Source organism: Bos indicus, chromosome 29 (assembly GCF_029378745.1).
Source record: "Bos indicus isolate NIAB-ARS_2022 breed Sahiwal x Tharparkar chromosome 29, NIAB-ARS_B.indTharparkar_mat_pri_1.0, whole genome shotgun sequence".
Lineage (NCBI taxonomy): Eukaryota > Metazoa > Chordata > Mammalia > Artiodactyla > Bovidae > Bos > Bos indicus.
The window spans coordinates 41,955,137-41,978,305 of NC_091788.1; the positions used below are offsets into that span (position 1 = coordinate 41,955,137).

The window sequence follows — 23,169 nt, forward strand, 5'->3', positions numbered from 1 at the left end:
GTGGGATAATATTTTAAAATTCATTTACTAGGCCAGCATCCTACTGATACTATAATGAAAAAAACAGGGAAGTAAAGCTATAGGACAATATCAATGGTAAACATAGATGCAAAAATCCTCATTAAAATACTGATAAACCAAATTCAATGACACAGTAAAAACATTTTATACCATGAACAAGTGGTTTTTACCCCAAAGATGCAAGAATGGTTCAAAACATGCAAATCATTCAACATGATATAGCATATTAACAGAATACAGGGTCATATTAATGGATGGTTAAAAAATTGAAAATATTCAGCATCTTGCATGATGAGATATTTGCTATGACCAGTGTATTCTCTTGACAAAACTCTGTTAGCCTTTTACTTGCTTCGTTTTGTACTCCAAGACCAAACTTGCCTGTTACTCCAGGTATCTCTTGACTTCCTTGCATTCCGATCCCCTATGATGGAAAGGACATCTTTTTCTGTGTTTGTTCTAGAAGATGCTGTAAGTTTTCATAGAACCAGTCAACTTCAGTTTCTTCAGCATCAGCAGTTGGGGCATAGACTTGGATTACTGTGATGTTGAATGGTTTGCCTTGGCAACAACTGAGGTCATTTCATCGCTTTTGAAATTGCACACATGTACTGCATTTTGGACTATTTAACTATGAGGGCTCCTCTGTACCTTCTAAGGGATTCTTGTCCACAGTAGTAGATATAATTGCCATCTGAATTCAATTCTCCCACTTCCATCCATTTTAGTTCACTGATGCCATCTCCTGTTTTACCATGTCCAATTTACCTTGATTCATGGACCTAAAATTCCAGGTTCTTATATTTTGTTGTTCTTTAGAGCATCAGACTTTGTTTTTAGCACCAGACACATCCACAACTGAGTTTCGTTTGAGCTTTGGCCCAGTTGTTTAATTCTTTCTGGAGTTCTTTGTTATTACCCTTCGTTCTTTCCTAGTAGCATATTGGACATCTTCTGACCTGGGGGCTCATCTTCTGGTGTCATATCTTTTTATGTTTTCATAATGCTCGTGGGGTTCTTGTGGCAAGAATACTGGAGTGGTTTGCCATTTCCTCCTCCAGTGGACCATGTTTTGCCAGAACTCTTTACTATGACTCATCAGCCTTTGGTGGCCCTGCATGACATGGCTCCTAGTTTCAATGAGTTACACAAACACCTTCACCATAACAAGGCTGTGATTCATCGGAAATCTTATCAATTGCAGTAATACGAATAAATAATTATACTATGAATGTATTATCACACTACATGAATAAACATGACACAAGACACATACTGCATGACTAACTTATATGTCGATTATGAAATACTTGAATCAGAGGAAGATAATGTAGAGAAGTGATTGTCAAGATTTTGGAGGTGAGAGAAATGGGGAGATGTTGGTCAAAGGGTATAAAGTTTCAGTCTTGCAAGATGAATATATCCTGGTCATGTATGGCACAGTTGTTTTCCAGTCGCTAAGTTGTGTCCAACTCTTTGTGACCTCATGGACTACACCATGCCTGGCTCCCATGTCCTTCCCTGTCTCCCGGAGTTTGCTCAGATTCATGTCTACTGAGTAGATGATGCTATCTAACCATCTCATCCTTTGCCTCTCTCTTTCCTTTTGCCTTCAATCTTTCTCAGCATCAGGGTCTTTTTCTTTTTAAATGTAAATTTATTTATTTTAATTGGAGGTTAATTACTTTACAATATTGTATTGGTTTTGCCATACATCAACATGAATCCGCCACAGGTATTTTTCATGAGTAGGTATAGTTAATAATTTACTGTATACTCAAAACTTGCAAGAGACTAGGTCATAAGTGCTCTCTCACACACAAAAATTGTATCTGACATGATGGGTGTGTTAATAAGCTTGGCTGAAGTGATTGCTTCACAATATACATATATCAAATCATCACACTGAACATCTTCAGTTCAGTTCAGTTCAGTTCAGTCACTCAGTCATGTCCGACTCTTTGTGACCCCATGAATTGCAGCACGCCAGGCCTCCCTGTCCATCACCAACTCCCGGAGTTCACCCAACCTCATGTCCATCGAGTTGGTGATGCCATCCAGCCATCTCATCCTCTGTTGTCCCCTTCTCCTCCTGCCCCCAATCCCTCCCAGCATCAGAGTCTTTTCCAATGAGTTAACTCTTCGCATGAGGTACATATATGCAATTTTATTTGCTTTTGTCAATTATACCTCAATTAAGTGGACAAATTACCAATGGATTTGAATAGATACATTTCTTTACAAAGAAGATATACAACTTGTAAGAAGCACATGAAAAGAAGCACAACAGCATCACTTATTAAGCCATACCAATAAAAACTATTGAAACCCCAACATATAATATAGGTAACTAATAAAAACCTACTCATAAAAAAAGCAAGAGAGTTCCAGAAAAACATCTATTTCTTCTTTATTGACTATGCCAAAGCCTTTGACTGTGTGGATCACAATAAACTGTGGAAAGTTCTGAAAGAGATGGGAATACTAGACTACTTGACCTGCCTCTTGAGAAATCTGTATGGAACAGTCTTATGGACTCTGTGGGAGAGGGAGAGGGTGGGAAGATTTGGGAGAATGGCATTGAAACATGTAAAATATCATGTATGAAACGAGATGCCAGTCCAGGTTTGATACACGATACTTGATGCATGGGGCTAGTGCACTGGGATGACCCAGAGGGATGGTATGGGGAGGGAGGAGGGAGGAGGGTTCAGGATGGGGAGCACATGTATACCTGTGATGGATTCATTTTGATATTTGGCAAAACTAATACAATTATGTAAAGTTTAAAAATAAAATAAAATTAAAAAAAAAAAAAGAAATCTGTATGCAGGTCAGGAAGCAACAGTTAGAACTTGACATGGAACAACAAATTGGCTCCAAATAAGAAAAGGAGTTCGTCAAGGCTGTATATTGTCACCCTGCTTATTTAGCTTATATACAGAGTACATTGTGAGAAATGCTGGGCTGGGTGAAGCACAAGATGGAATCAAGATTTCCGGGAGAAATATCAGTAACCTCAGATATGCAGGTGACACTACCGTTATGGCAGAAAGTGAAGAAGAATTAAAAAGCCTCTTGATGAAAGTGAAAAAGGAGAGTGAAAAAGTTGGCTTAAAGCTCAACATTCAGAAAACTGACATCATGGCATCCGGTCCCACCACTTCATGGCAAATAGATGGGGAAACAGTGGCTGACTTTATTTTTCTGGGCTCCAAAATCACTGCAGATGGTGACTGCAGCCATGAAATTAAAAGATGCTTACTCCTTGGAAGGTAAGCTGTGACCAACCTAGACAGCATATTAAAAAGCAGAGACATTACCTTGTCAACAAAGGTCTGTCTCGTCAAGGCTATCGCTTTTCCAGTAGTCATGTATGGATGTGAGAGTTGGACTATAAAGAAAGCTGAGCGCCAAAGAATTGATGCTTTGGAACTGTGGTGTTGGAGAAGACTCTTGAGGATCCCTTGGTCTGCAAAGAGATCCAACCAGTCCATCCTAAAGGAGATCAGTCCTGAGGGTTCATTGGAAGGACTGATGTTGAAGCTGAAACTCCAATACTTTGGCCATGTGATGCGAAGAGTTGACTCATTTGAAAAGACCCTGATGCTGGAAAAGATTGAAGGTAGGAGGAGAAGGGGACGACAGAGGATGAGATGGTTGGATGGCATCACTGACTCAATGGACATGAGTTTGAGTAAACTCTGGGAGTTGGTGATGGACAGGGAAGCCTGGCGTGCTCTGGGCCAGGGGAGTCGGACACGACTGAGTAACTGAACTGAACTGAGCTGAAAGACCTACTGTATAGCAGAGGGAGTTGGAGAAGGGAATGGCAACCCACTCCAGGATTTTTGCCTGGAGAATCCGATGGACAGAGGAGCTTGGTGGGCTACAATCCATTGGGTTGCAAAGAGTTGGACACAACTGAGTGACTAACACACATGTACACACACAGCAGAGGGAACTCTACTCCGCCCTCTGTAATAACCTATATGGGAAAAGAATCTAGAAAAGAGTAGAGTACCTTGGACAGCAAGGAGATCAAACCAGTCAACCCTAAAGGAAATCAACCCTGAATATTCATTGGAAGGACTGATGCTGAGGCTGAAGCTCCAACACTGGCCACCTGATGCAAAGAGCTGATTCTTTGGAAAAGACCTTCATACTGGAAAAGATTGAAGGCAGGAGAAGGGAGTAACAGAGGATGAGATGGTTGGATGGCATCAGTGACTCAATGGACATGAGTCTGAGCAAATTCTGGGGGATAACAAAGGACAGGAAAGCCTGTTTTGTTGCAGTCCTTGGGGTCACAAAGAGTTGAATTCGACTTAGTAACTGAACAACAACATGTTTATGTATAACTGACTCACATTGCTGTACAGCAGAAACTAGCACAACATTGTAAGTCAACTATACTCCAACTTAAAAAATCTAAATTGTATGGCAAAACCAATACAATGTTGTAAAATAATTAGCCTCCAATTAAAATAAATAAATTTATATTTAAAAAATCTAAATTGAAACCAGTTCAAACACACTAGGATGACTAGAATAACAAACAGTAAAAATCAGAAATAAGAGTGAGATGGTAGTTCAAGAGGATATGTAATTCACCCTCCCACCTGAACACATAAAAAACCACATCCATGTATGGAACGATCCTCAGCAAGCGCTATTGGGAAAGTAGCATAAGGACTTCCCTGGCAGCCCAGTGGTTAAGACTTTACCTTCCAGTGCAAGGACTGTCAGTTTGATCCCTGGTCAGGAAATTAAGATCCCATATGCTTTGAGGACTAAAAACCAAAACATAAAACAGAAGCAATATTTAATAAAAGACTTTAAAAGATGGTCCATATCAAAGAAAATATGGGGAGGAAGGTGGGAGGGGGGTTCAGGATTGGGAACACATGTACACCCGTGGCGGATTCATGTTGATGTATGGCAAAATCAACACAATATTGTAAAGTAATTAGCCTCTAATTAAAATAAATAGATTTAAATTAAAAAAAGAGATACATTTGACATCTTTAGCATTATTATTTCTGGAAATGTATTTTGCTTTGAAATTTATTTGATGTTAGTATAAATATTCCAGCTTATTATTATTACTATTTGTGTTGTATATATTTTTTGTCAATTTAGTTTTAATCTATAATAATTTAAGTACTATTGTGGGAAGCATGGACTTCCCTGGTGGCTCAGATGGTAAAGAATATGCCTATGATGCAGGAAAAGCAAAAAATTAAGTTTTCAAAGAATGCATTCTGGTAATTTCTATCAGTTGAAATTAGTTTGATATGATTGCTACAATTTTTGTCTATCAAGTCATTTTGTGTTTTCTAAATTATTTTCTTTATGATAATGATTACATATATGATTATTTGATGTGTTTGTTCCTATGTTGTACATTTTCTGTTTTTGGAGGGGCTGTTTGAATAACTTAAGAATTCCATTTAAATATTGCAGAGGAATTCCTGATCCCAAATGTGTTTATCTGTTTTTATTACTGGATATATAGATTTGCATATCCTATTTAGTCCTAGATGTCTCCACTAGGACTCTGTTTTCATGACTCTCAATGAAACAGAAAATTTATTTTCCCTTCTTTGTTCTTTATCTTTTCCTGTTCATTCTCCATCTTACATAGTTCTTTTCTCTGAGAGATTTATATAATATCCTCTATCTGTGTTGTAGTGCTTTTACATTCTGTTCTAGAAAAAAAAATATTGCTTGAGACTAATAAATCCAAATTCAACAAAGAGTGGTCCTTACATAAACCTCTTACAACTTTGTTGCATTTCCCACCAGTCTTTTGTATCAGTTAGCCTTAATCTGCCTGATCCTAGAGACCCAAGTACACCTTTAGCTCTCTTGTGGTCTACACACTGGATAGTCTATCTAGTTTGTTAAATATGTAAGTTAGTACAATATGTGCTTACAGTATGTTACAATTTCCAACACTGTAGTTCTCTTTATATGCTAGATGACAGAGTCCATTGGTGATTGGAGGATGAAATTATGGTATTGCTAGTGTACATTTGTAGCAAGGAATGTTATTTGAGGAGATTTCCATTGCTGATTTAGCTCTTGATTTTTCAAGCATTCAGGTACAAAGAATCATTTGTTAAAGCATTCTTTACATTTCAGTGTATGCTTTCGCTTTCTTAATGTTTTGCCCCAAATTATCATTGCTTTCATATTCTAACTGCCTTCTGTTTCTTAGGTTTGGGCGGAAGTTGATTCTCAGGTGCTGTTTGCTCCAGCTGGCCATCTCTGGGACCTGTGCAGCCTTTGCTCCCACCTTCCTCATTTACTGCTCCCTACGCTTCTGGTCAGGTTGTTCTGCTGTGGTCATCTTATCAAATAGCGGTATGCTCGGTAAGTTGACAATTTTGATCTCCTCCATTTTCCAAACCTTGAAATTTCTTCATCTAACATTACTACCTCAATTTTGTTTCTTTCAGTTACAGAGTGGACCAGATCCCAGTCAAAAGCCATGGTAATAACACTGTTATCCTGTGCCCTTAGTATTGGACAGATGATGCTGGGAGGACTGGCTTTTGTCTTTCGAGAGTGGCGCACCCTGCAGCTGGTGGTGTCTGTACCTTTCTTTGCCTTCTTTCTCTTCTCAAGGTAAAAGTCTTCTCTCTCACTCTGACTTAAGGGAACTGGGGTGAAAATACATATTGAATTGGAATATATTGACTGCCTTATTCCCTGGGCCCTTTCTTATTGTTAGGATATAAAACTCATATTTCTCATCTGTTCATTCTATACAATTTGAGATTCCAGGAGCAGATTTGTTGTTGTCATTCATTTGCTAAGTCATCTCTGACTCTTTGCAACCTCAAAGACTGTAGCATGCTAGGCTCCTTTGCCTTCCACTGTCTTCTGGGGTTTCCTCCAATTCATGTCTATTGAGTCAGTGGTGCTATCTAACCATCTTATCCTCTGCCTCCTCCTTCTCCTTTTGCCTTCAATCTTTCTGAGTACCAAGTCTTTTCCAATGAATCATTTCTCCACATCAGGTAACCAAAGTATTGGAGCTTCAGCTTCAGCATCAGTCCTTTCAGTGAATATTTTGGGTTGATTTCCTTTAGGATTGACTGGTTTGATCTTGCTGTCCAAGGGTCTCTCAAGAGTCTTCGCCAGCACCACAGTTCAAAAGCATCAATTCCTTTGGTGCTCAGCCTTCTTTATGGTCCAATTCTCACATGCGCCCGTGATTACTGGAAAACCTATAACTTTGACTATATGGACCTCTATCAGCAAAGTGATGTTTCTGCTTTTTAATAAGCTGTCTAGGCTTGTCATAGCTTTCCTTTCAAGTAGCTAGTATCTTTTAATTTCATGGTTGCAGTCAAAGGTCCACAGTGATTTTGGACCCCAAGAAAATAAAATCTGTCACTGCTTCCACTTTTTCCCTTTCTATTTGTCATGAAGTGATGGGACAAGATGCCATGATTTTAGTGTTGTTTAAAGACCTAGATAAGATTTATTGATTGGATTGTTTTAGAAAACCAACGTCAAAACACTGACAAGATATGTCAATACAGATTGGACATTTTAGGGTAAATTCACTGTATTTCCTACCTGCTTATAGGTAACGAGATAGGATGGAAAAACTATCCTGATCATAAGACATGCGCATCAGACTGCAAAAGGACTTCCACACTATTTAACCGAACTGTGGTAAATAGCTTTAAAGTAAGGCAGGCATCATGTGAGGCCTAAGCAAAACATTTTTTAATTTAATTAACTACCTGACCTATTTACAATATTTTTTTTCTATTCCCTTAGAATGGGACTGGTGATGGGACCAGATGCTATGATCTTTGTTTTTTAAATGTTGAGTTTTAAGCCAGCTTTTTCACTCTCTTCTTTCACCTTCATCAAGAGGCTGTTTAGTTCCTCTTCACTTTTTGCCATTAGGGTGGTGTCATCTGCATATCTGAGGTATTGATATTTCTCCTGGCAATCTTGATTCCAGCTTGTGATTCATCTAGCCAGGCTTTTCACATGATGTCCTTGCTGTGGCTAGGACTTCCAAAACTATGTTGAACAGTGTCTAGAGTGAACGTCCATATTTTGTTCCTGGTCTTAGAGGAAAGGCTTTCAGTTTTTCACCATTGAAAATAAAGTGTGCTGTGTATTTTTCCTATATGGCTTTTATTATATTGAGGTAGGTTCCTTCTATGCTCACTTTCTGGGAAGTTAATCATAAACGGGTGTTGAATTTTGTCAAAAACTTTTCTGCTTCTATGGAAATTGTCTTATGGCTTTTATCTTTTAATTTGTGACTATGGTGTATCACATTGATTGATTTTTGTGTAAGCATTCTTGTATCCCTGGGATAAACCCCACTTGATCATAGTGTATGATCCTTTTAATGTGCTGTTAGATTCATTTTGCTAGTATTCTGTTGAGGATTTTTGCATCTATGTTCACCAATGATATTGCCCTGTAATTTTCTTTTTTTGTGTGATGTCTTTGTCTGGTTTTGGTATCTGGGTGATGATGGCCTTGTAGAATGAGTTTGGGAGTGTTCCTCTCTCTGCAATTTTTTTGAAAGTGTTTGAGAAGGATAGACATTAGCTTTTCTCTAGACATATGATATAATAGAAATCACTAGTGAAACCATCTGGCTCTGGACTTTGGTTTGTTGGAAGGTTTTTGATCACAGTTTCAATTTCAGTGCTTGTGATTTATCTGTTCATATTTTCTATTTCTTTGTGGTTCAGTCTTGGAAAGTTGTACTTTTCTAAGAGTTTTTCCACATCTTCCACATTGTCTGTTTTATTGGCATATAGTTGCTCATAGTAGTCTCTTTTGATCCTTTGTATATTTGTGGTATCTCTTGTAACTTCTCCTTTTTCATTTCTAGTTTTATTGATTTTAGTCTTCTTCCTGTTTTCTTGATGAGTCTGGATAATTGTTTATCCATTTTTCTCAAAAAGCAGCTTTTTAAAAAATATATAAATTTATTTATTTTAATTGGAGGTTAATTACTGTACAATATTGTATTGGTTTTGCCATACATCAACATGAAACGAGCCTATTATACAGAGTGAAGTGAACCAGAAAGAAAAACACCAATACAGTATACTAATGCAGCTTTTAGTTTTATTGATCATCACTATTATTTTCTTCATTTATTTATGCTCTGATTTTTATGATTTCTTTCCTTCTACTAACTTTGGCCCCTTTTTATTCTTGTTTTTCTAATTGCTTTAGGTGTAAGTTTAGGTTCTTTATTTGAGATTTTTCTTGTTTCTTGAAGTAGAATTGTACTGCTATAAACTTTACTCTCACAACTGCTTTTGCTGCATTCTATTGGTTTTGAATGCAAGACCCAGATTTCCCCACAGTCAGTCCCTCCCATCAGGAAGCTTCCACAAGCCTCTTATCCTCATCCATCAGAGCGCAGACAGAATGAAAACCACAGTGTCAGAAAACTAACCAAAACTGATCACATGGATCACAGCCTTGTCTAACTCAATGAAACTATGAGTCATGCCATGTAGGGTCACATAAGATGGGCAAGTCATGGTGGAGAGTTCTGACAAAATGTGGTCCACTGAGAAGGGAATGGCAAAGTACTTCAGCATTCTTGCCTTGAGAACCCCATGAACAGTATGAAAAGGCAAAAAGATATGACATTGAAAGTTGAACTCCACAACTCAGTAGGTGAACAATATGCTGCTGGAGAAGAGTGGAGAAATAGCTCCAGAAAGAATGAAGAGATTGAGCCAAAGTGGAAACAACGCCTAGCTGTGGATGTGTCTGGTGGTGAAAGTAAAGTCCAATGCTATAAAGTACAATATTGCATAGGAACCTGGAATGTTAGGTCCATGAATCAAGGTAAATTGGAAGTGGTCAAACAAGAGATGGCAAGGGTGAACATCAAAATTATAGGAATCAGTGAACCAAAATGGACCAGAATGAGGGCAAGAATCTCTTAGAAAAAATGGAGTAACCCTCATAGTCAACAAGAGTCCAAAATGCAGTACTTGGGTGCAATTTCAAAAATGACAGAATGATCTCTGTTCATTTCCAAGGCAAACCGTTTAATATCACAGTAATCCAAGTCTATGTCTCAACCACTAAGGCTGAAGAAGTTGAGGTTGAATAATTCTATGAAGATCTACAAGACCTTCTAGAACTAACACCAAAAAAGATGTCCTTTTCATCATATGGGACTAGAATGCAAAAATAGGAAGTCAAGATATACCTGGAATAACATGCAAGTTTGGCCTTGGAGTACATAATGAAGCAGAGCAAAGGCTAACAGAGTTTGACCAAGAGAATGAACTGGTCACAGCAAACACCCTCTTCCAACAACACAAGAGATGACTCTACACATGGACATCACAATGGTTAATACCAAAATCAGATTGATTATATTCTTTGTAGGCAAAGATGGAGAAGCTCTATAACGTCAGCAAAAACAAGACTGGGAGCTGACTGTGGCTCAGATCATGAACTCCTTATTGCAAAATTCAGATTTAAATAGAAGAAAGTAGGGAAAACTCCTAGGCCATTTAGGTATGACCTAAATCAAATCGCTTACAATTATACAGTGGAAGTGACAAATAGATTACAGGGATTAGATCTGATAGACAGAGTTCCAGAAGATCTATGGACAGAGGTTCGTAACATTGTAGGGAGGCACCGATCAAAACCATCCCCAAGAAAAAGAAATGCAATAGTGCAAAATGGTTATCTGAGGAGGCCTTACAAATAGCTGAGAAAAGAAGAGATGCAAAAGCAAAGGAGAAAAGGAAAGATATATCCATCTGAATGCAGAGTACCAAAGAATAGCAAGGAGAGGTAAGAAAGCCTTTCTAAATGATCAGTGCAAAGAAATAGAGGAAAATAATAGAATGGGAAAAACTAGAGACACTTCAAGAAAATTAGAGACATCAGGGGACCATTTCATGCAAAGATGAGCACAGAAAAGGACAGAAAGAGTATGGACCTAAAAAAAGAAGAAGATATTAAAAAGAGATGACAAGAATACATAGAAGAACTGTACAAAAAAGATCTTATTGACCCAGATAACCATGATGTGATTGCTCACATCCTGGAATGAGTGTCTCTCCAGCCAGACATCCTGGAGTCCAAAGTCAAGCAGGCCTTACAACACATGACTATAAACAAAGTTAGTGGAGGTGATGGAATTCCAGTTGAGCTGTTTCAAATCCTAAAAGATGATGCTGTGAAAGTGCTGCACTCAGCATGCCAGCAAATTTTGAAAACTCTGCAGTGGCCACAGGACTGGAAAAGGTCAGTTTTCATTCCAATCCCAAAGAAAGGCAATGCTAAAGAATGTTCAAACTACTGCACAATTGCACTCATCTCACATGGTAGCAAAGTAATGCTCAAAATTCTCCAAGTTAGGCTGCAGCAGTACATGAACCAAGAACTTCCAGATGTCCAAGTTGGATTTAGAAAAGGCAGAGGAACCAGAGATTAAATTGCCAACATCCATTGGATCATAGAAAAAGCAATATAATTCCAGAAAAGCGTCTACTTCTGCTTCATTGACTTCAAAGGCTAAACCCTTTGACTGTGTGGATCATAATATACTGTGGAAAATACTTAAAGAAATGGGAATACCAGACCACCTTATCTACCGCCTGAGAAACCTGTTTGCAGGTCAAGAAGCAACAGTTAGAACCAGACCAGACTGGTTCCAAATTGTGAAGTACATCAAGACTATGTATTGTCACCCTGCTTATTTTACTTCTATGCAGAGGACATCATCCAAAGTGCTGGGTTGGATGAAGCTCAAGCTAGAATCAAGATTGCCAGGAGAAATATCAAGTACCTCAGATATTCAGAAGACACCACTCTAATGGCAGAAAGTGAAGAGGTACTAAAGAACCTCTTGAAAGAGGAGAGATAAAAGCTGGTTTAAAACTCAACATTCTTAGGGCCTACACTATAGCTGACAAGTTAGATTAAGAGTGATGAGCCTAGAAATCTGCGTTTTTAACAAGCTTGCCTTATGAAATGTCTGCTCACTATAATTTGAGAATTACTAGACAGAGGCGAGTGAAAAAGTTGGCTTAAAGCTCAACATTCAGAAAACTAAGATCATGGCATGCGGTCCCATCACTTCATGGGAAATAGATGGGGAAACAGTGGAAACAGTGTCAGACTTCATTTTTGGGGGCTCCAAAATCACTGCAGATGGTGACTGCAGTCATGAAATTAAAAGATGCTTACTCCTTGGAAGAAAAGTTATGACCAACCTAGACAGCATATTGAAAAGCAGAGACATTACTTTGCCAATAAAGGTCCATCTAGTCAAGGCTATGGTTTTTCCAGTGGTCATGTATGGATGTGAGAGTTGGACTGTCAAGGAAGCTGAGTGCCGAAGGATTGATGCTTTTGAACTGTGGTGTTGGAGAAGACTCTTGAGAGTGCCTTGGACTGCAAGGAGATCCCACCAGTCCATTCTGAAGGAGATCAGCCCTGGGATTTCTTTGGAAGGAATGATGCTAAAGCTGAAGCTCCAATACTTTGGCCACCTCATGCGAAGAGTTGACTCACTGGAAAAGACTCTGATGCTTGGAGGGATTGGGGGCAGGAGGAAAAGGGGACGACAGAGGATGAGGTGGCTGGACGGCATCACCGACTCAATGGACGTGAGTTTGAGTGAACTCCAGGAGATGGTGATGGACAGGTGATGGAGAGTGTATTAAAAAGCAGAGACAGCACTTTGCCAACAAAGGTCCATCTAGTCAAAGCTATGGTTTTTCCAGCAGTAACTTATGGGTGTGAGAGTTGGACCATAAAAGGCTGAGCACCAAGGAATTGATGCCTTTACATTGTGGTGCTGGAGAAGACTCTTGAGGGTCCCTTGGACTGCAAGGAGATCAAGTCAGTCAATCCTAAAGGAAATCAGTGCTGAATATTCATTGAAGGACTGATGCTGAAGCTGAAGCTCTAATACTTTGGCAACTTGGTGCAAAGGGCTGACTCATTAGAAAAGGCCCTGATGCTGAGAAAGATTGAAAGCAGAGGACAGAGGATGAGATGGTTGGATGGCATCACTGACTCAATGGACATGAGTTTGAGCAAGATCTGGGAGACAGTGAAGGACAGGGAAGCCTGGCAAGCTACAGTCCATGGGGTCGCAGAGAGTCAGACATGACTGAGCAACTGAACAAAACCACCCAATAGGTTTTGGGTCAGTGTGTTTTTGTTGTCATTTGTTTCTAGGTATTTTTTATTTTCTTTTTGGTTCCTTTAGTGATCTTTTCATTGGTTAGAAGTGTATTGCTTAGTCTCCGTGTGATTGTGTTTTTTACAGTTTTTCCCTGTAATTGATATCTAATCTCAGCATTGCGGTCAGAAAAGGTGCTCAATATGATTTTAATATTCTTAAGTTTATGGAGGTTTGATTTGTGACCCAAGATCTGATCTATCCTGGAGAGTCATGTGCAGTTGAGAAGAAAGTGTATTCTGCTGATTTGGGATGGAATGTCATGTAAATATCAATTAAGTCCATCTGTTCTCATGTGTCACCTAAGGCTTGCATTTCCTTATAAATTTTCTTTCTGTATAATTTGTTCATTGGTGTAAGTAGGGTGTCAAAATCCCCACTGTTATTGTGTTACTGTTGATTTCCCCTTTTATGGCTGTTAGCATTTACTTTATATATTGAGGTGCTCCTTCGTAGGATGCATAAATATTCACAATTCTTGTATCTTCTTGGATTTATCCCTTGGTCATTATGTACTGTCCTTCCTTGCCTCGTATAACAGTTCTTATTCTAAAGTCTATTTTGATCCCCTTACTTTCAGTCTATACATGTCCCTAGGTCTAAAGTGGGTCTCTTGTAGACAGCTTATATATGGGTCTTATTTTTTTATTCATTCAGTCAATCTGTATTTTTTGGTTGGAGCTTTTAATCTATGTACATTTAAGGTAATTATTAATATTTATGTTCTTATTACCATTTTCTTAATTGTTTTGGGTATGTTTTTGTAGGTCTTTTCCTTCTCTTATATTTCCTGCCTAGAGGATTTCCTTTATCATATGTTGTAAAGCTGGTTTGATGTTGCTGAATTCTCTTAACCTTCGCTTGTCTGTAAAATTGTTTATTTCTCCATTGAATTTGAATGAGATCTTTGCTGGGTAGAGTATTTTTGGTTGTAGTTTTCTTCCTTTCATTACTTTAATTATATTCTGCCACTATCTTCTGGCCTGCAGAGTTTCTGCAGAAAGATCAGATTTAAACTTATGGGGATTCCTTTGTATAGTATTTGTTGCTTTACCCTTGTTGCTTTTAATATTTTTCTTTGTGTTTAATTTTTTAAAAAATTTGATTAATATGTGTCTGTCATGTTTCTCCACTGAGTGTATGCTGTATCAAACTCTCTGTGCTTCTTGGACTTGATTGGCTATTTCCTTTCTCCTGTTAGAGTAGTTTTCAACTATAATCTCTTCAAATATTTTCTTACCCCTTTCTCTCTCACGCGCGTGCTCTCTTTTCTCCCCTGGGATCCCTATAATTTGAATGTGTGCATTTAATATTGTCTCAGAGGTGTCTGAGACTGTCCTCAATTATTTTAGCTCTCTTTTTTATTCTAGTGTGCTTCAGTTATTTCCAGCAATCTATCTTCCATCTCATTTATTCATTCTTCTGATTCAGTTATTCTGCTGTTGATTCCTTCTAGAGTATTTTAAATTCAGTTTTTGTGTTGTTCATCATTTTTTATATTATTATTCTTTATTTCTTCTGGGTTCTTACTAAGTGTTTCTTGCATTTGCTCCATTCCATTTCTGAGATTTTGTATCATCTTTACTATCATTGGGCTTCCCTGGTAGCTTAGCTGGTAAAGAATCTGCCTGCAATGCAGGAGACCCTGGTTCAATTCCTGGGTTGGGAAGTTCCCCTGGAGAAGGGACAGGCTACCCACTGCAGTATCCTTAGGCTTACTCTGAATTCTTTTTCTTGTAAATTTTCTATTTTCTGTTTATTTATTTGGTCTTGTGGGTTTTTACCTTCTCCTTAATCTGCACAATATTTCTCTGTCTTTTTTATTTTGTCTAACTTTATGTGTTTAAGTTTTCCTTTCCCCAAGCTGCAGGGTTATAATTTTTGCTTTTGGTCTTTCCCCCAAGTGGGTGAGGCTGGTCTAGTGGCTTGTGTAGAGAGGGCAAGTGTCTGCATTCTGATGGGTGGAGCTGAATCTTTTCACTCTGATGGGAGGGTTGTGTAAAGTGATGTGTTTTGGGGTGTCTGTGGGCTTAGTATGACTTTAGGTAGCTTGTCTGCTGATGATTTGGTTTGTGTTCCTATCTTGCTTATTGTTTGGCATGAGGTATGCAGTGCTAGGTGCTACAGGCAGTTGGGTGGAACTAGGTCTTGGATTTGGATGGAGGCCTTTATGGGAGCGCTCACTTATTAATAGTCCCTGGGGCCAGGAATCCTCTGTTCAGTATCCTGGACTCAGTGCTTCCACCCTAGAGGCTCAGGCCAGACTTCCAGTCAGGGAATCAATACCCCACAAGCCATTCATCATGGTAATAAAAGGGATAAAAAAGAAACCCAGACAAATGTTAAAGCAAAATCTAAAAAAACAGAAGAGCAAAGGAAATATAAGCATGTGTATGCATGTGTGTGTGCACACACACACACACATACACACACACACACACACACACACACAAGAAACCAAAACAAAACCAAGAGAGCAAAGTAAAAGACAGCAACCAGACAAGCAAAGGAAACCCAAAATGAAATCAACCAATTAAAAACAAAACTAACAAAAATACAAAACAGAAAATAAAACCAAAGCAGAGTGCCAACTGAGGAATAAAGCAAAGAAAACAAAACAAATGGAAAAATGATAAAAAAAAGAACAACAGAAAAGCAAAGTTAATACAGAAGTATATAAAAGATATATATATATATATTTTTTTTTTTTAATAAAAGAAATCCCCACAAAACAAAAAGGAACCAACCCCTCCCCCCCAAAACAGAACAGAAAACCAAAGTAAAAGTAGAGATAGATTTAAAAAATTAAAAGTATGGTTAAAAAAGAATCCAGCAAAACTAAATAGAAATAATAATAATAATAGGATTCATGTTGATGTATGACAAAACCAATACGATATTATAAAATAATTAGCCTCCAATTAAAATCAATAAATTTAAATTAAAAAAAAAACAGCAATCACAACAGCAGAGAATAAAGAAATTTCAAAAATAGCCAAAGTGAAAGTGAAATCACTCAGTCGTGTCCGACTCTTTGTGACCCCATGGACTGTAGCCTATCAGGCTCCTCTGTCCATGGGATTTTCCAGGCAAGAATACTGGAGTGGGTTGCCATTTCCTTCTCCAGGGGATCTTCCCAACCCAGTGATAATGGCACAAATCAAAACACAAAAACAATAATAAAAGTTTTCCTAGGATCTCAGCCATTGGTGTCCTTTGCCCTACCTTGAATCATTTCCCTCCACTGCTTTCCCAAGAGACCCACAAATGCTGGGGAGGGCTAATCTCTAGACCTGCTGTGGACCCTGTGAGGACAGCTGAGACTCTAATTTGGCTTTTCTCCCATGTGTGCTTGCCATCAATATCCACAGCTGCCAGAGCTAGAGCATTTTCTTTTGTGGGAGCACTAGTTATACTCTCGTATATTCCATAGATGCAGAGTCTTTAGTTGATGTTGAGTATTTAATCTGCAGCTTGAACAGCTGATGAAAAGGTTTTTGATCCTCTTACTTAATTGCCAGGCCCCTGTTGCTCACTTGTGGTTTTATCACCAACTCTGCATGTGGGCCACTCACAGGAGTCTGCTCCTAAGGCTGCCCTGGAGGACTTGGGTCTGCTGCAGTGGGGACCAGGCATGGAGGTAGCATAGCTGCTTGAGTTGAGGAAGGCTGGTGGTGCCCAGCATACAGGGAAGCCAGTGGCCATGGATGCAAGAGATAAGGCTCTATTGATTGCTTTTCCTAACCTCCAGAGGCAGGCAGGCAAGGGGCAGCCATGGCTGGTTCTTCTCTATTGCTAGGTAGCCCAGGCTGGTGTGTGGGGAGAGAGAAGCTACAGTGGTGACTCTACTCCCTGCATGTGACTCAGCAGTAGTGCCCTGCTTCCACGGCAGTCCAATTTTCCTCCAAAGGCATTCCCTGTTGTGGATTTTCTCCTCCTATTCCCTTAAGACGTCTCCCCCCAGCCAACGGCAGTCCTCGCCTGGGTTTGCTCTCCAATCCCCAGGCTCCAGCTCCCAGACCCCCTGCATACCCGTGGATGTGGCTTCCAGTCTAGGGTATGTAGGACTGTGGCACAGATTGTCCGTATGGTTCTAACTCTATCCAGACTGTCACAGACCAGCTGGTTCATAACTGACAGCCCCAAATTCTTCCCTTCTGTCTCAATTGATTTCCCTGGATGTGGGAATCTCTCCTTTCCTTCAGCTACCCCACCCTGTGGTGTAGGTCTGGTCCTACTTGCTCTCGTCCTTCTTCTCCCTTCTTTCTTTCATCTTAGCCAGTTAAGTGTGGCTCCATATGGTCCTTTCTGGTGATTGAGTTCTCCTGCTAGTAGTGTTCAGCCAGTGTTCTGTGAGAACTTTTGCATCTGCAGAGGTATTCCTGATGCATCCTTGGACAGAGATGCACTCCATGTCCACCCACTCCCCTACCATCTTGGAAAGCCCCAACAAACAGTTTTTAAATAAATAAATTCATTCCTACACTTAAAACCATTCTAGGAAGAATCAGATTTAATAGACCACAGAAAGATGACTATATATTTAACAGTGAGATGAGTTCAGAGAGAGGGGACAGTGTAATCCATGTCCGAATCACATGCTCAGTCATTCTGTCCTCTTAAAAACCATAAAAGGAAGCTAGGCCTCTTGTTCCCATTTTACTGATGAGAAAATTGAGGCACATGTAATACGTGACTCACATGTGTAGTTAGATATCAACATTGTTGGTAGTGGCAGGAGTATTTATTTGTTTTTTTGGGGGGGTTAGTTATTTTATTTATTTATTTTAATTGGAGGCTAATTACTTTACAATATTGTCATGGTTTTTGCCATACATTCACATGAATCAGCCATGGGTGTACATGTGTTTAAAATATTTGTTGACCTCTACCAGACCACCTGATCTGCCTCTTGAGAAATTTGTATGCAGGTCAGGAAGCAACAGTTAGAACTGGACATGGGACAACAGACTGGTTCCAAATAGGAAAAGGAGTACATCAAGGCTGTATATTGTCACCCTGCTTATTTAACTTATATGCAGAGTACATCATGAGAAACGCTGGACTGGAAGAAGCACAAGCTGGAATCAAGATTGCCGGGAGAAATATCAATAACCTCAGATATGCAGATGACACCACCCTTATGGCAGAAAGTGAAGAGGAACTCAAAAGCCTCTTGATGAAAGTGAAAGTGGAGAGTGAAAAATTTGGCTTAAAGCTCAACATTCAGAAAACGAAGATCATGGCATCCGGTCCCATCACCTCATGGGAAATAGATGGGGAAACAGTTCAGACTTTATTTTTTTGGGCTCCAAAATCACTGCAGATGGTGACTGCAGCCATGAAATTAAAAGACGCTTACTCCTTGGAAGGAAAGTTATGACCAACCTAGATAGCATATTGAAAAGCAGAGACATTACTTTGCCAACAAAGGTCCATCTAGTCAAGGCTATGGTTTTTCCAGTGGTCATGTATGGATGTGAGAGTTGGACTGTGAAGAAGGCTGAGTGCCGAAGAATAGATTCTTGGACTGCAAGGAGATCCAATCAGCCCATTCTGAAGGAGATCAGCCCTGGGATTTCTTTGGAAGGAATGATGCTAAGGCTGAAAGTCCAGTACTTTGGCCACCTGATTCGAAGAGTTGACTCATTGGAAAAGACTCTGATGCTGGGAGGGATTGGGGGCAGGAGAAGAAGGGGACAACAGAGGATGAGATGGCTGGATGGCATCACTGACTCGATGGACGTCAGTCTGGGTGAACTCTGGGAGTTGGTGATGGACAGGGAGGCCTGGCGTGTTGTGATTCACGGGGTCGCAAAGAGTCGGACACGACTGAGCGACTGAACTGAACTGAACCATACATAACTGGGGCTTCTTTTTTCTAAAAAGTTTTTATTCATTTGTTTATTTTTGCTATTCTGGGTCTTCGTTGCTACATGGGCTTTTCTCTAGTTTCAGCCAGCAGTGGCTACTCTTCATTGTAGGGCATGGGTTCTCACTGGGGTGGTTTCTCTTGTTGTGGAGCAGGAGACCTGAAGCACACAGACTTCAGTATTGTGGCGCATGGGCTTAATAGCTGTGGTTTCTGGGGTCTAGAGCACAGGCTCAATAGTTTTGGTGCATGGGCTTAGTTGCTCCCCGGCATATAGGATCTTCCCAGAACAGGGATTAAACCTAGGTCTCCTGCGTTGGCAGGTGGATTGTTTACCACTGAGATACCAGGGAAGCCTGGGGCACTTTTTGAAAAGAATATATATTATGTGCACAAAATTGCTAGATTTCATATCAAGCTTCGAGAGGGAATTATGTATGTGAGGCACTCTCCAGTTTAACCTTCATAAACTTCTGGGAAAAACTCCTGCTGAATAAGCATAAAGGCAATTTGTCTCCAAGTCTGTCATCCCAGCATGGAGTTATCACTCTCATATTTTCCTAGAATTAGTCTAGCACAACATGAATGTCTAGTTGATGTAGTGGATAGTAGGTGGAAGACATAAAACATGTTGTCAATAATCAAATAGCAAATAAGCAAAGAAGGGTTGACTATACCCGTCTGCTCTTCTTTCATCAGGTGGCAGGTGGAATCTTCACGGTGGCTGATTGTCACCAATAAACCAGATGAGGGCTTAAAGGAACTTAAAAAAGTTGCACACAGAAATGGAATAAAGAATACTGAAGAAATCTTGAGTATGGAGGTAAGCCGGAAAGGGAAGGTGGTTATTGGGTTGGAGGGAAGTCATGAACTAGTACCTGCCTCCTCCTTATTGAGAGAGACAAACTGCTTTTCTAACAAGGCCATCTAGTTGAGAATGCAAGCTCAGTTTCCTGGTCTTTCATGCCCATTTCTTATAAAAGGAGCTTTGAACACTATACAAGGACTTCTTCCTTTAGTTCATCTGCTGATTTGAACCTGCAGCCTATGTGCTCTCATGGATGCCCTGCCCACTTCCCTCTGCCATGGCCTCATTAAAAAAAAAAAAAATCATTGTTGCTGTGTAATTTCCTGGAGTCTCCCTTAACTCCCTACATCCTCCTTCATATCATGTTCACACATGTGATTGCATGTGTAATCTGTTGTACTACAAAGAAAGGGAAGGTATTTCTCCTATCCTATTGGGTGCCAGTGTTCATCACAATACCTGGCACTGTGTCAGCAAGTGATATGTGTTTGTTGTTGTTGAAGGGATTGAAAGCGACCATGCAGGAGGAGCTGGAGGCAGCACAGACCAAACCTACTGTGTTTGACTTGTTCCGCACACCCAATCTGCGTAAAAGCATCTGTCTTCTCTCCTTTTTGAGGTGGGCTTTACAGAATGCATGTAGTTGTTGCTATTGTTCAGTTGCTAAGTCATGTCCAACTCTTTGTGACCCCAGGGACTATAGCATGCCAGCTTCTTCTGTCCTCCACTATCTCCTGGAGTTTGCTTAAACTCATGTTCACTGAGTTGGTGATGTTATCTAACCATCTCATCCTCTGAAGCCCCTTGTCCTTTTGCTTTCAATCTTTTCCAACATTGGAGTCTTTTCAAACAAGCTGGCTCTTCACATCAGCTGGCCAAAATATTGGAGCTTCAGCTTCAGCTTCAGCAGTAATCCTTCCAATGAATATTTGGGACTGATTTCCTTTATTATAGACTGATTTGATCTCCTTGCTGTACAAGGAACTCTCAAAAGTCTTCTCCAGCACCACAGTTTGAAAGCGTCAATTCTTTGGCACTCAGTCTTCTTTATGATCCATCTCTCACATCCATACAGGACTACTGGAGAAAACAGAAACTATAAGCAAGGTTAAAAGACAGCCTTCAGAATGGGAGAAAATAATAGCAAATGAAGCAACTGACAAACAACTAATCTCAAAAATATACAAGCAACCCCTGCAGCTCAATTCCAGAAAAATAAACGACCCAATCAAAAAAATGGGCCAAAGAACTAAATAGACATTTCTCCAAAAAAGACATACAGATGGCTAACAAACACATGAAAAGATGCTCAACATCACTCATTATCAGAGAAATGCAAATCAAAACCACAATGAGGTACCATTTCACGCCAGTCAGAATGGCTGCGATCCAGAAGTCTACAAGCAATAAATGCTGGAGAGGATGTGGAGAAAAGGAAACCCTCTTACACTCTTGGTGGGAATGCAAACTAGTATAGCCACTATGGACAACAGTGTGGAGACTCCTTAAAAAAAAACTGGAAATAGAACTGCCATATGACCCAGCAATCCCACTGCTGGGCATACACACCGAGGAAACCAGAATTGAAAGAGACACGTGTATCCCAATGTTTATTGCAGCACTGTTTATAATAGCCAGGACATGGAAGCAACCTAGATGTCCATCAGCAGATGAATGGATAAGAAAGCTGTGGTACATATACACAATGGAGTATTACTCAGGCATTAAAAAGAATACATTTGAATAGTTCTAATGTGGTGGATGAAACTGGAACCTATTATACAGAGTGAAGCAAGACAGAAAGAAAAACACCAATACAGTATACTAACACATATATATGGAATTTAGAAAAATGGTAACGACAACCCTGTATGCGAGACAGCAAAAGAGACAAAGATGTATAGAACAGTCTTTTGGACTCTGTGGGGGGGGGGATGATTTGGAATAATGGCATTAAAACATGTATAATATCATATAAGAAACGAATCGCCAGTCCAGGTTCGATGCAGGGTACAGGAAGCTTGGGGCTGGTGCACTGGGATGACCCGGAGGGATGGTATGGGGAGGGAGGTGGGAGGGGGGTTCAGGATGGGGAACACGTGTACACCCATGGCGGATGCATGTTGATGTATGGCAAAACCAATACAATATTGTAAAGTAAAAAAAATAATAATTAAAAAATAAATAAATAAAATAAAATAAAAATAAAAGAGTGGACATGAAACTATTTCATTAATTACAACAGTGTTGTGAGAGGGAGGCACTGATTTGAAGATAAAAGATGAGGGAAACACACCAAATAATACTGCCACAGAAATTAGTATATGAAGTAGAGTTGGTATATCACTGTGTCAGTCTCTTCAGTGAAGGTTTATGTTGAGAATTTCTGTCACAGTGTGGATTTGGGGGTTTATTTTTTCTTTAAATTTTAATGGAAGCAATTTTTGCCAATTGATACATGAAGATATTATGAATATATACAGATTAATGAATATTTCAACATGTAAAAATGTAGCAACCTCCAGATCAAAGCAGGAAAATCCTGATACCCCAGGATTCCCCTCACATATCCTGTACAATAATAAATAATAATAATAAATAATAATACCTCCACCACTGCCTCATTCTTGTTCTCTCCTCACTGCCCTCGCCTGTCCAGCTGCTCTCATCTCTTTCACTGCAGAAGAGTCTTGCCTGATCCTGACCTTCACCTAATGTAAATGATAAGAGGATTCTGTGACAGGCCCCCTTTTCTCATGCTCGTTCCTGAAGATTCACCCATTCTGCTGCGCGTAACATTAGGTGGTTTTCCTCCCTAGTGCTTCAGTTTTCATTAGATGAATACACTACAATTTCTTTTTTTTTTTTTCAAATTATACCTTTTTATTATTTTTTAATATAAATTTATTTATTTTGATTGGAGGTTAATTACTTTACACTATTGTATTGGTTTTGCCATACATCAACATGAATCTGCTACAGGTATACACGTGTTCCCCATCCTGAACCCCCCTCCCTCCTCCCTCCCCATTATGTACTTCAATGTTGGTGGACTTTTATTGGTTTCCAATTTGGATACATTTTATTTGTGTGTTAGCACAAGGGCTTCTGTAAGGAAATCTTGGTCATTGTCTCTTGAGGGGATATAAGTACTCACTTTGGTAGAGTCAAGAGGAGAAATTTTAAATATAATTCTTAATTTTTGAATACTGAATGCTCATGCACGAGAAACAT

General features: G+C 39.5%; 1 protein-coding gene across 1 annotated transcript in view; it reads left to right on the forward strand.

The window, feature by feature from the left end:
- The window catches only part of LOC109554215 (solute carrier family 22 member 10-like), a 36,388-nt gene that overhangs the window by 7,883 nt on the left and 5,336 nt on the right, over window positions 1–23,169 (forward strand). Inside the window, exons 3-6 of the mRNA XM_019954536.2 lie at window positions 6,245–6,399; window positions 6,486–6,654; window positions 19,827–19,950; window positions 20,439–20,554. Of these exons, the coding sequence (XP_019810095.2) occupies window positions 6,245–6,399; window positions 6,486–6,654; window positions 19,827–19,950; window positions 20,439–20,554 (564 nt within the window). The remainder of the gene's footprint in view (window positions 1–6,244; window positions 6,400–6,485; window positions 6,655–19,826; window positions 19,951–20,438; window positions 20,555–23,169) is intronic.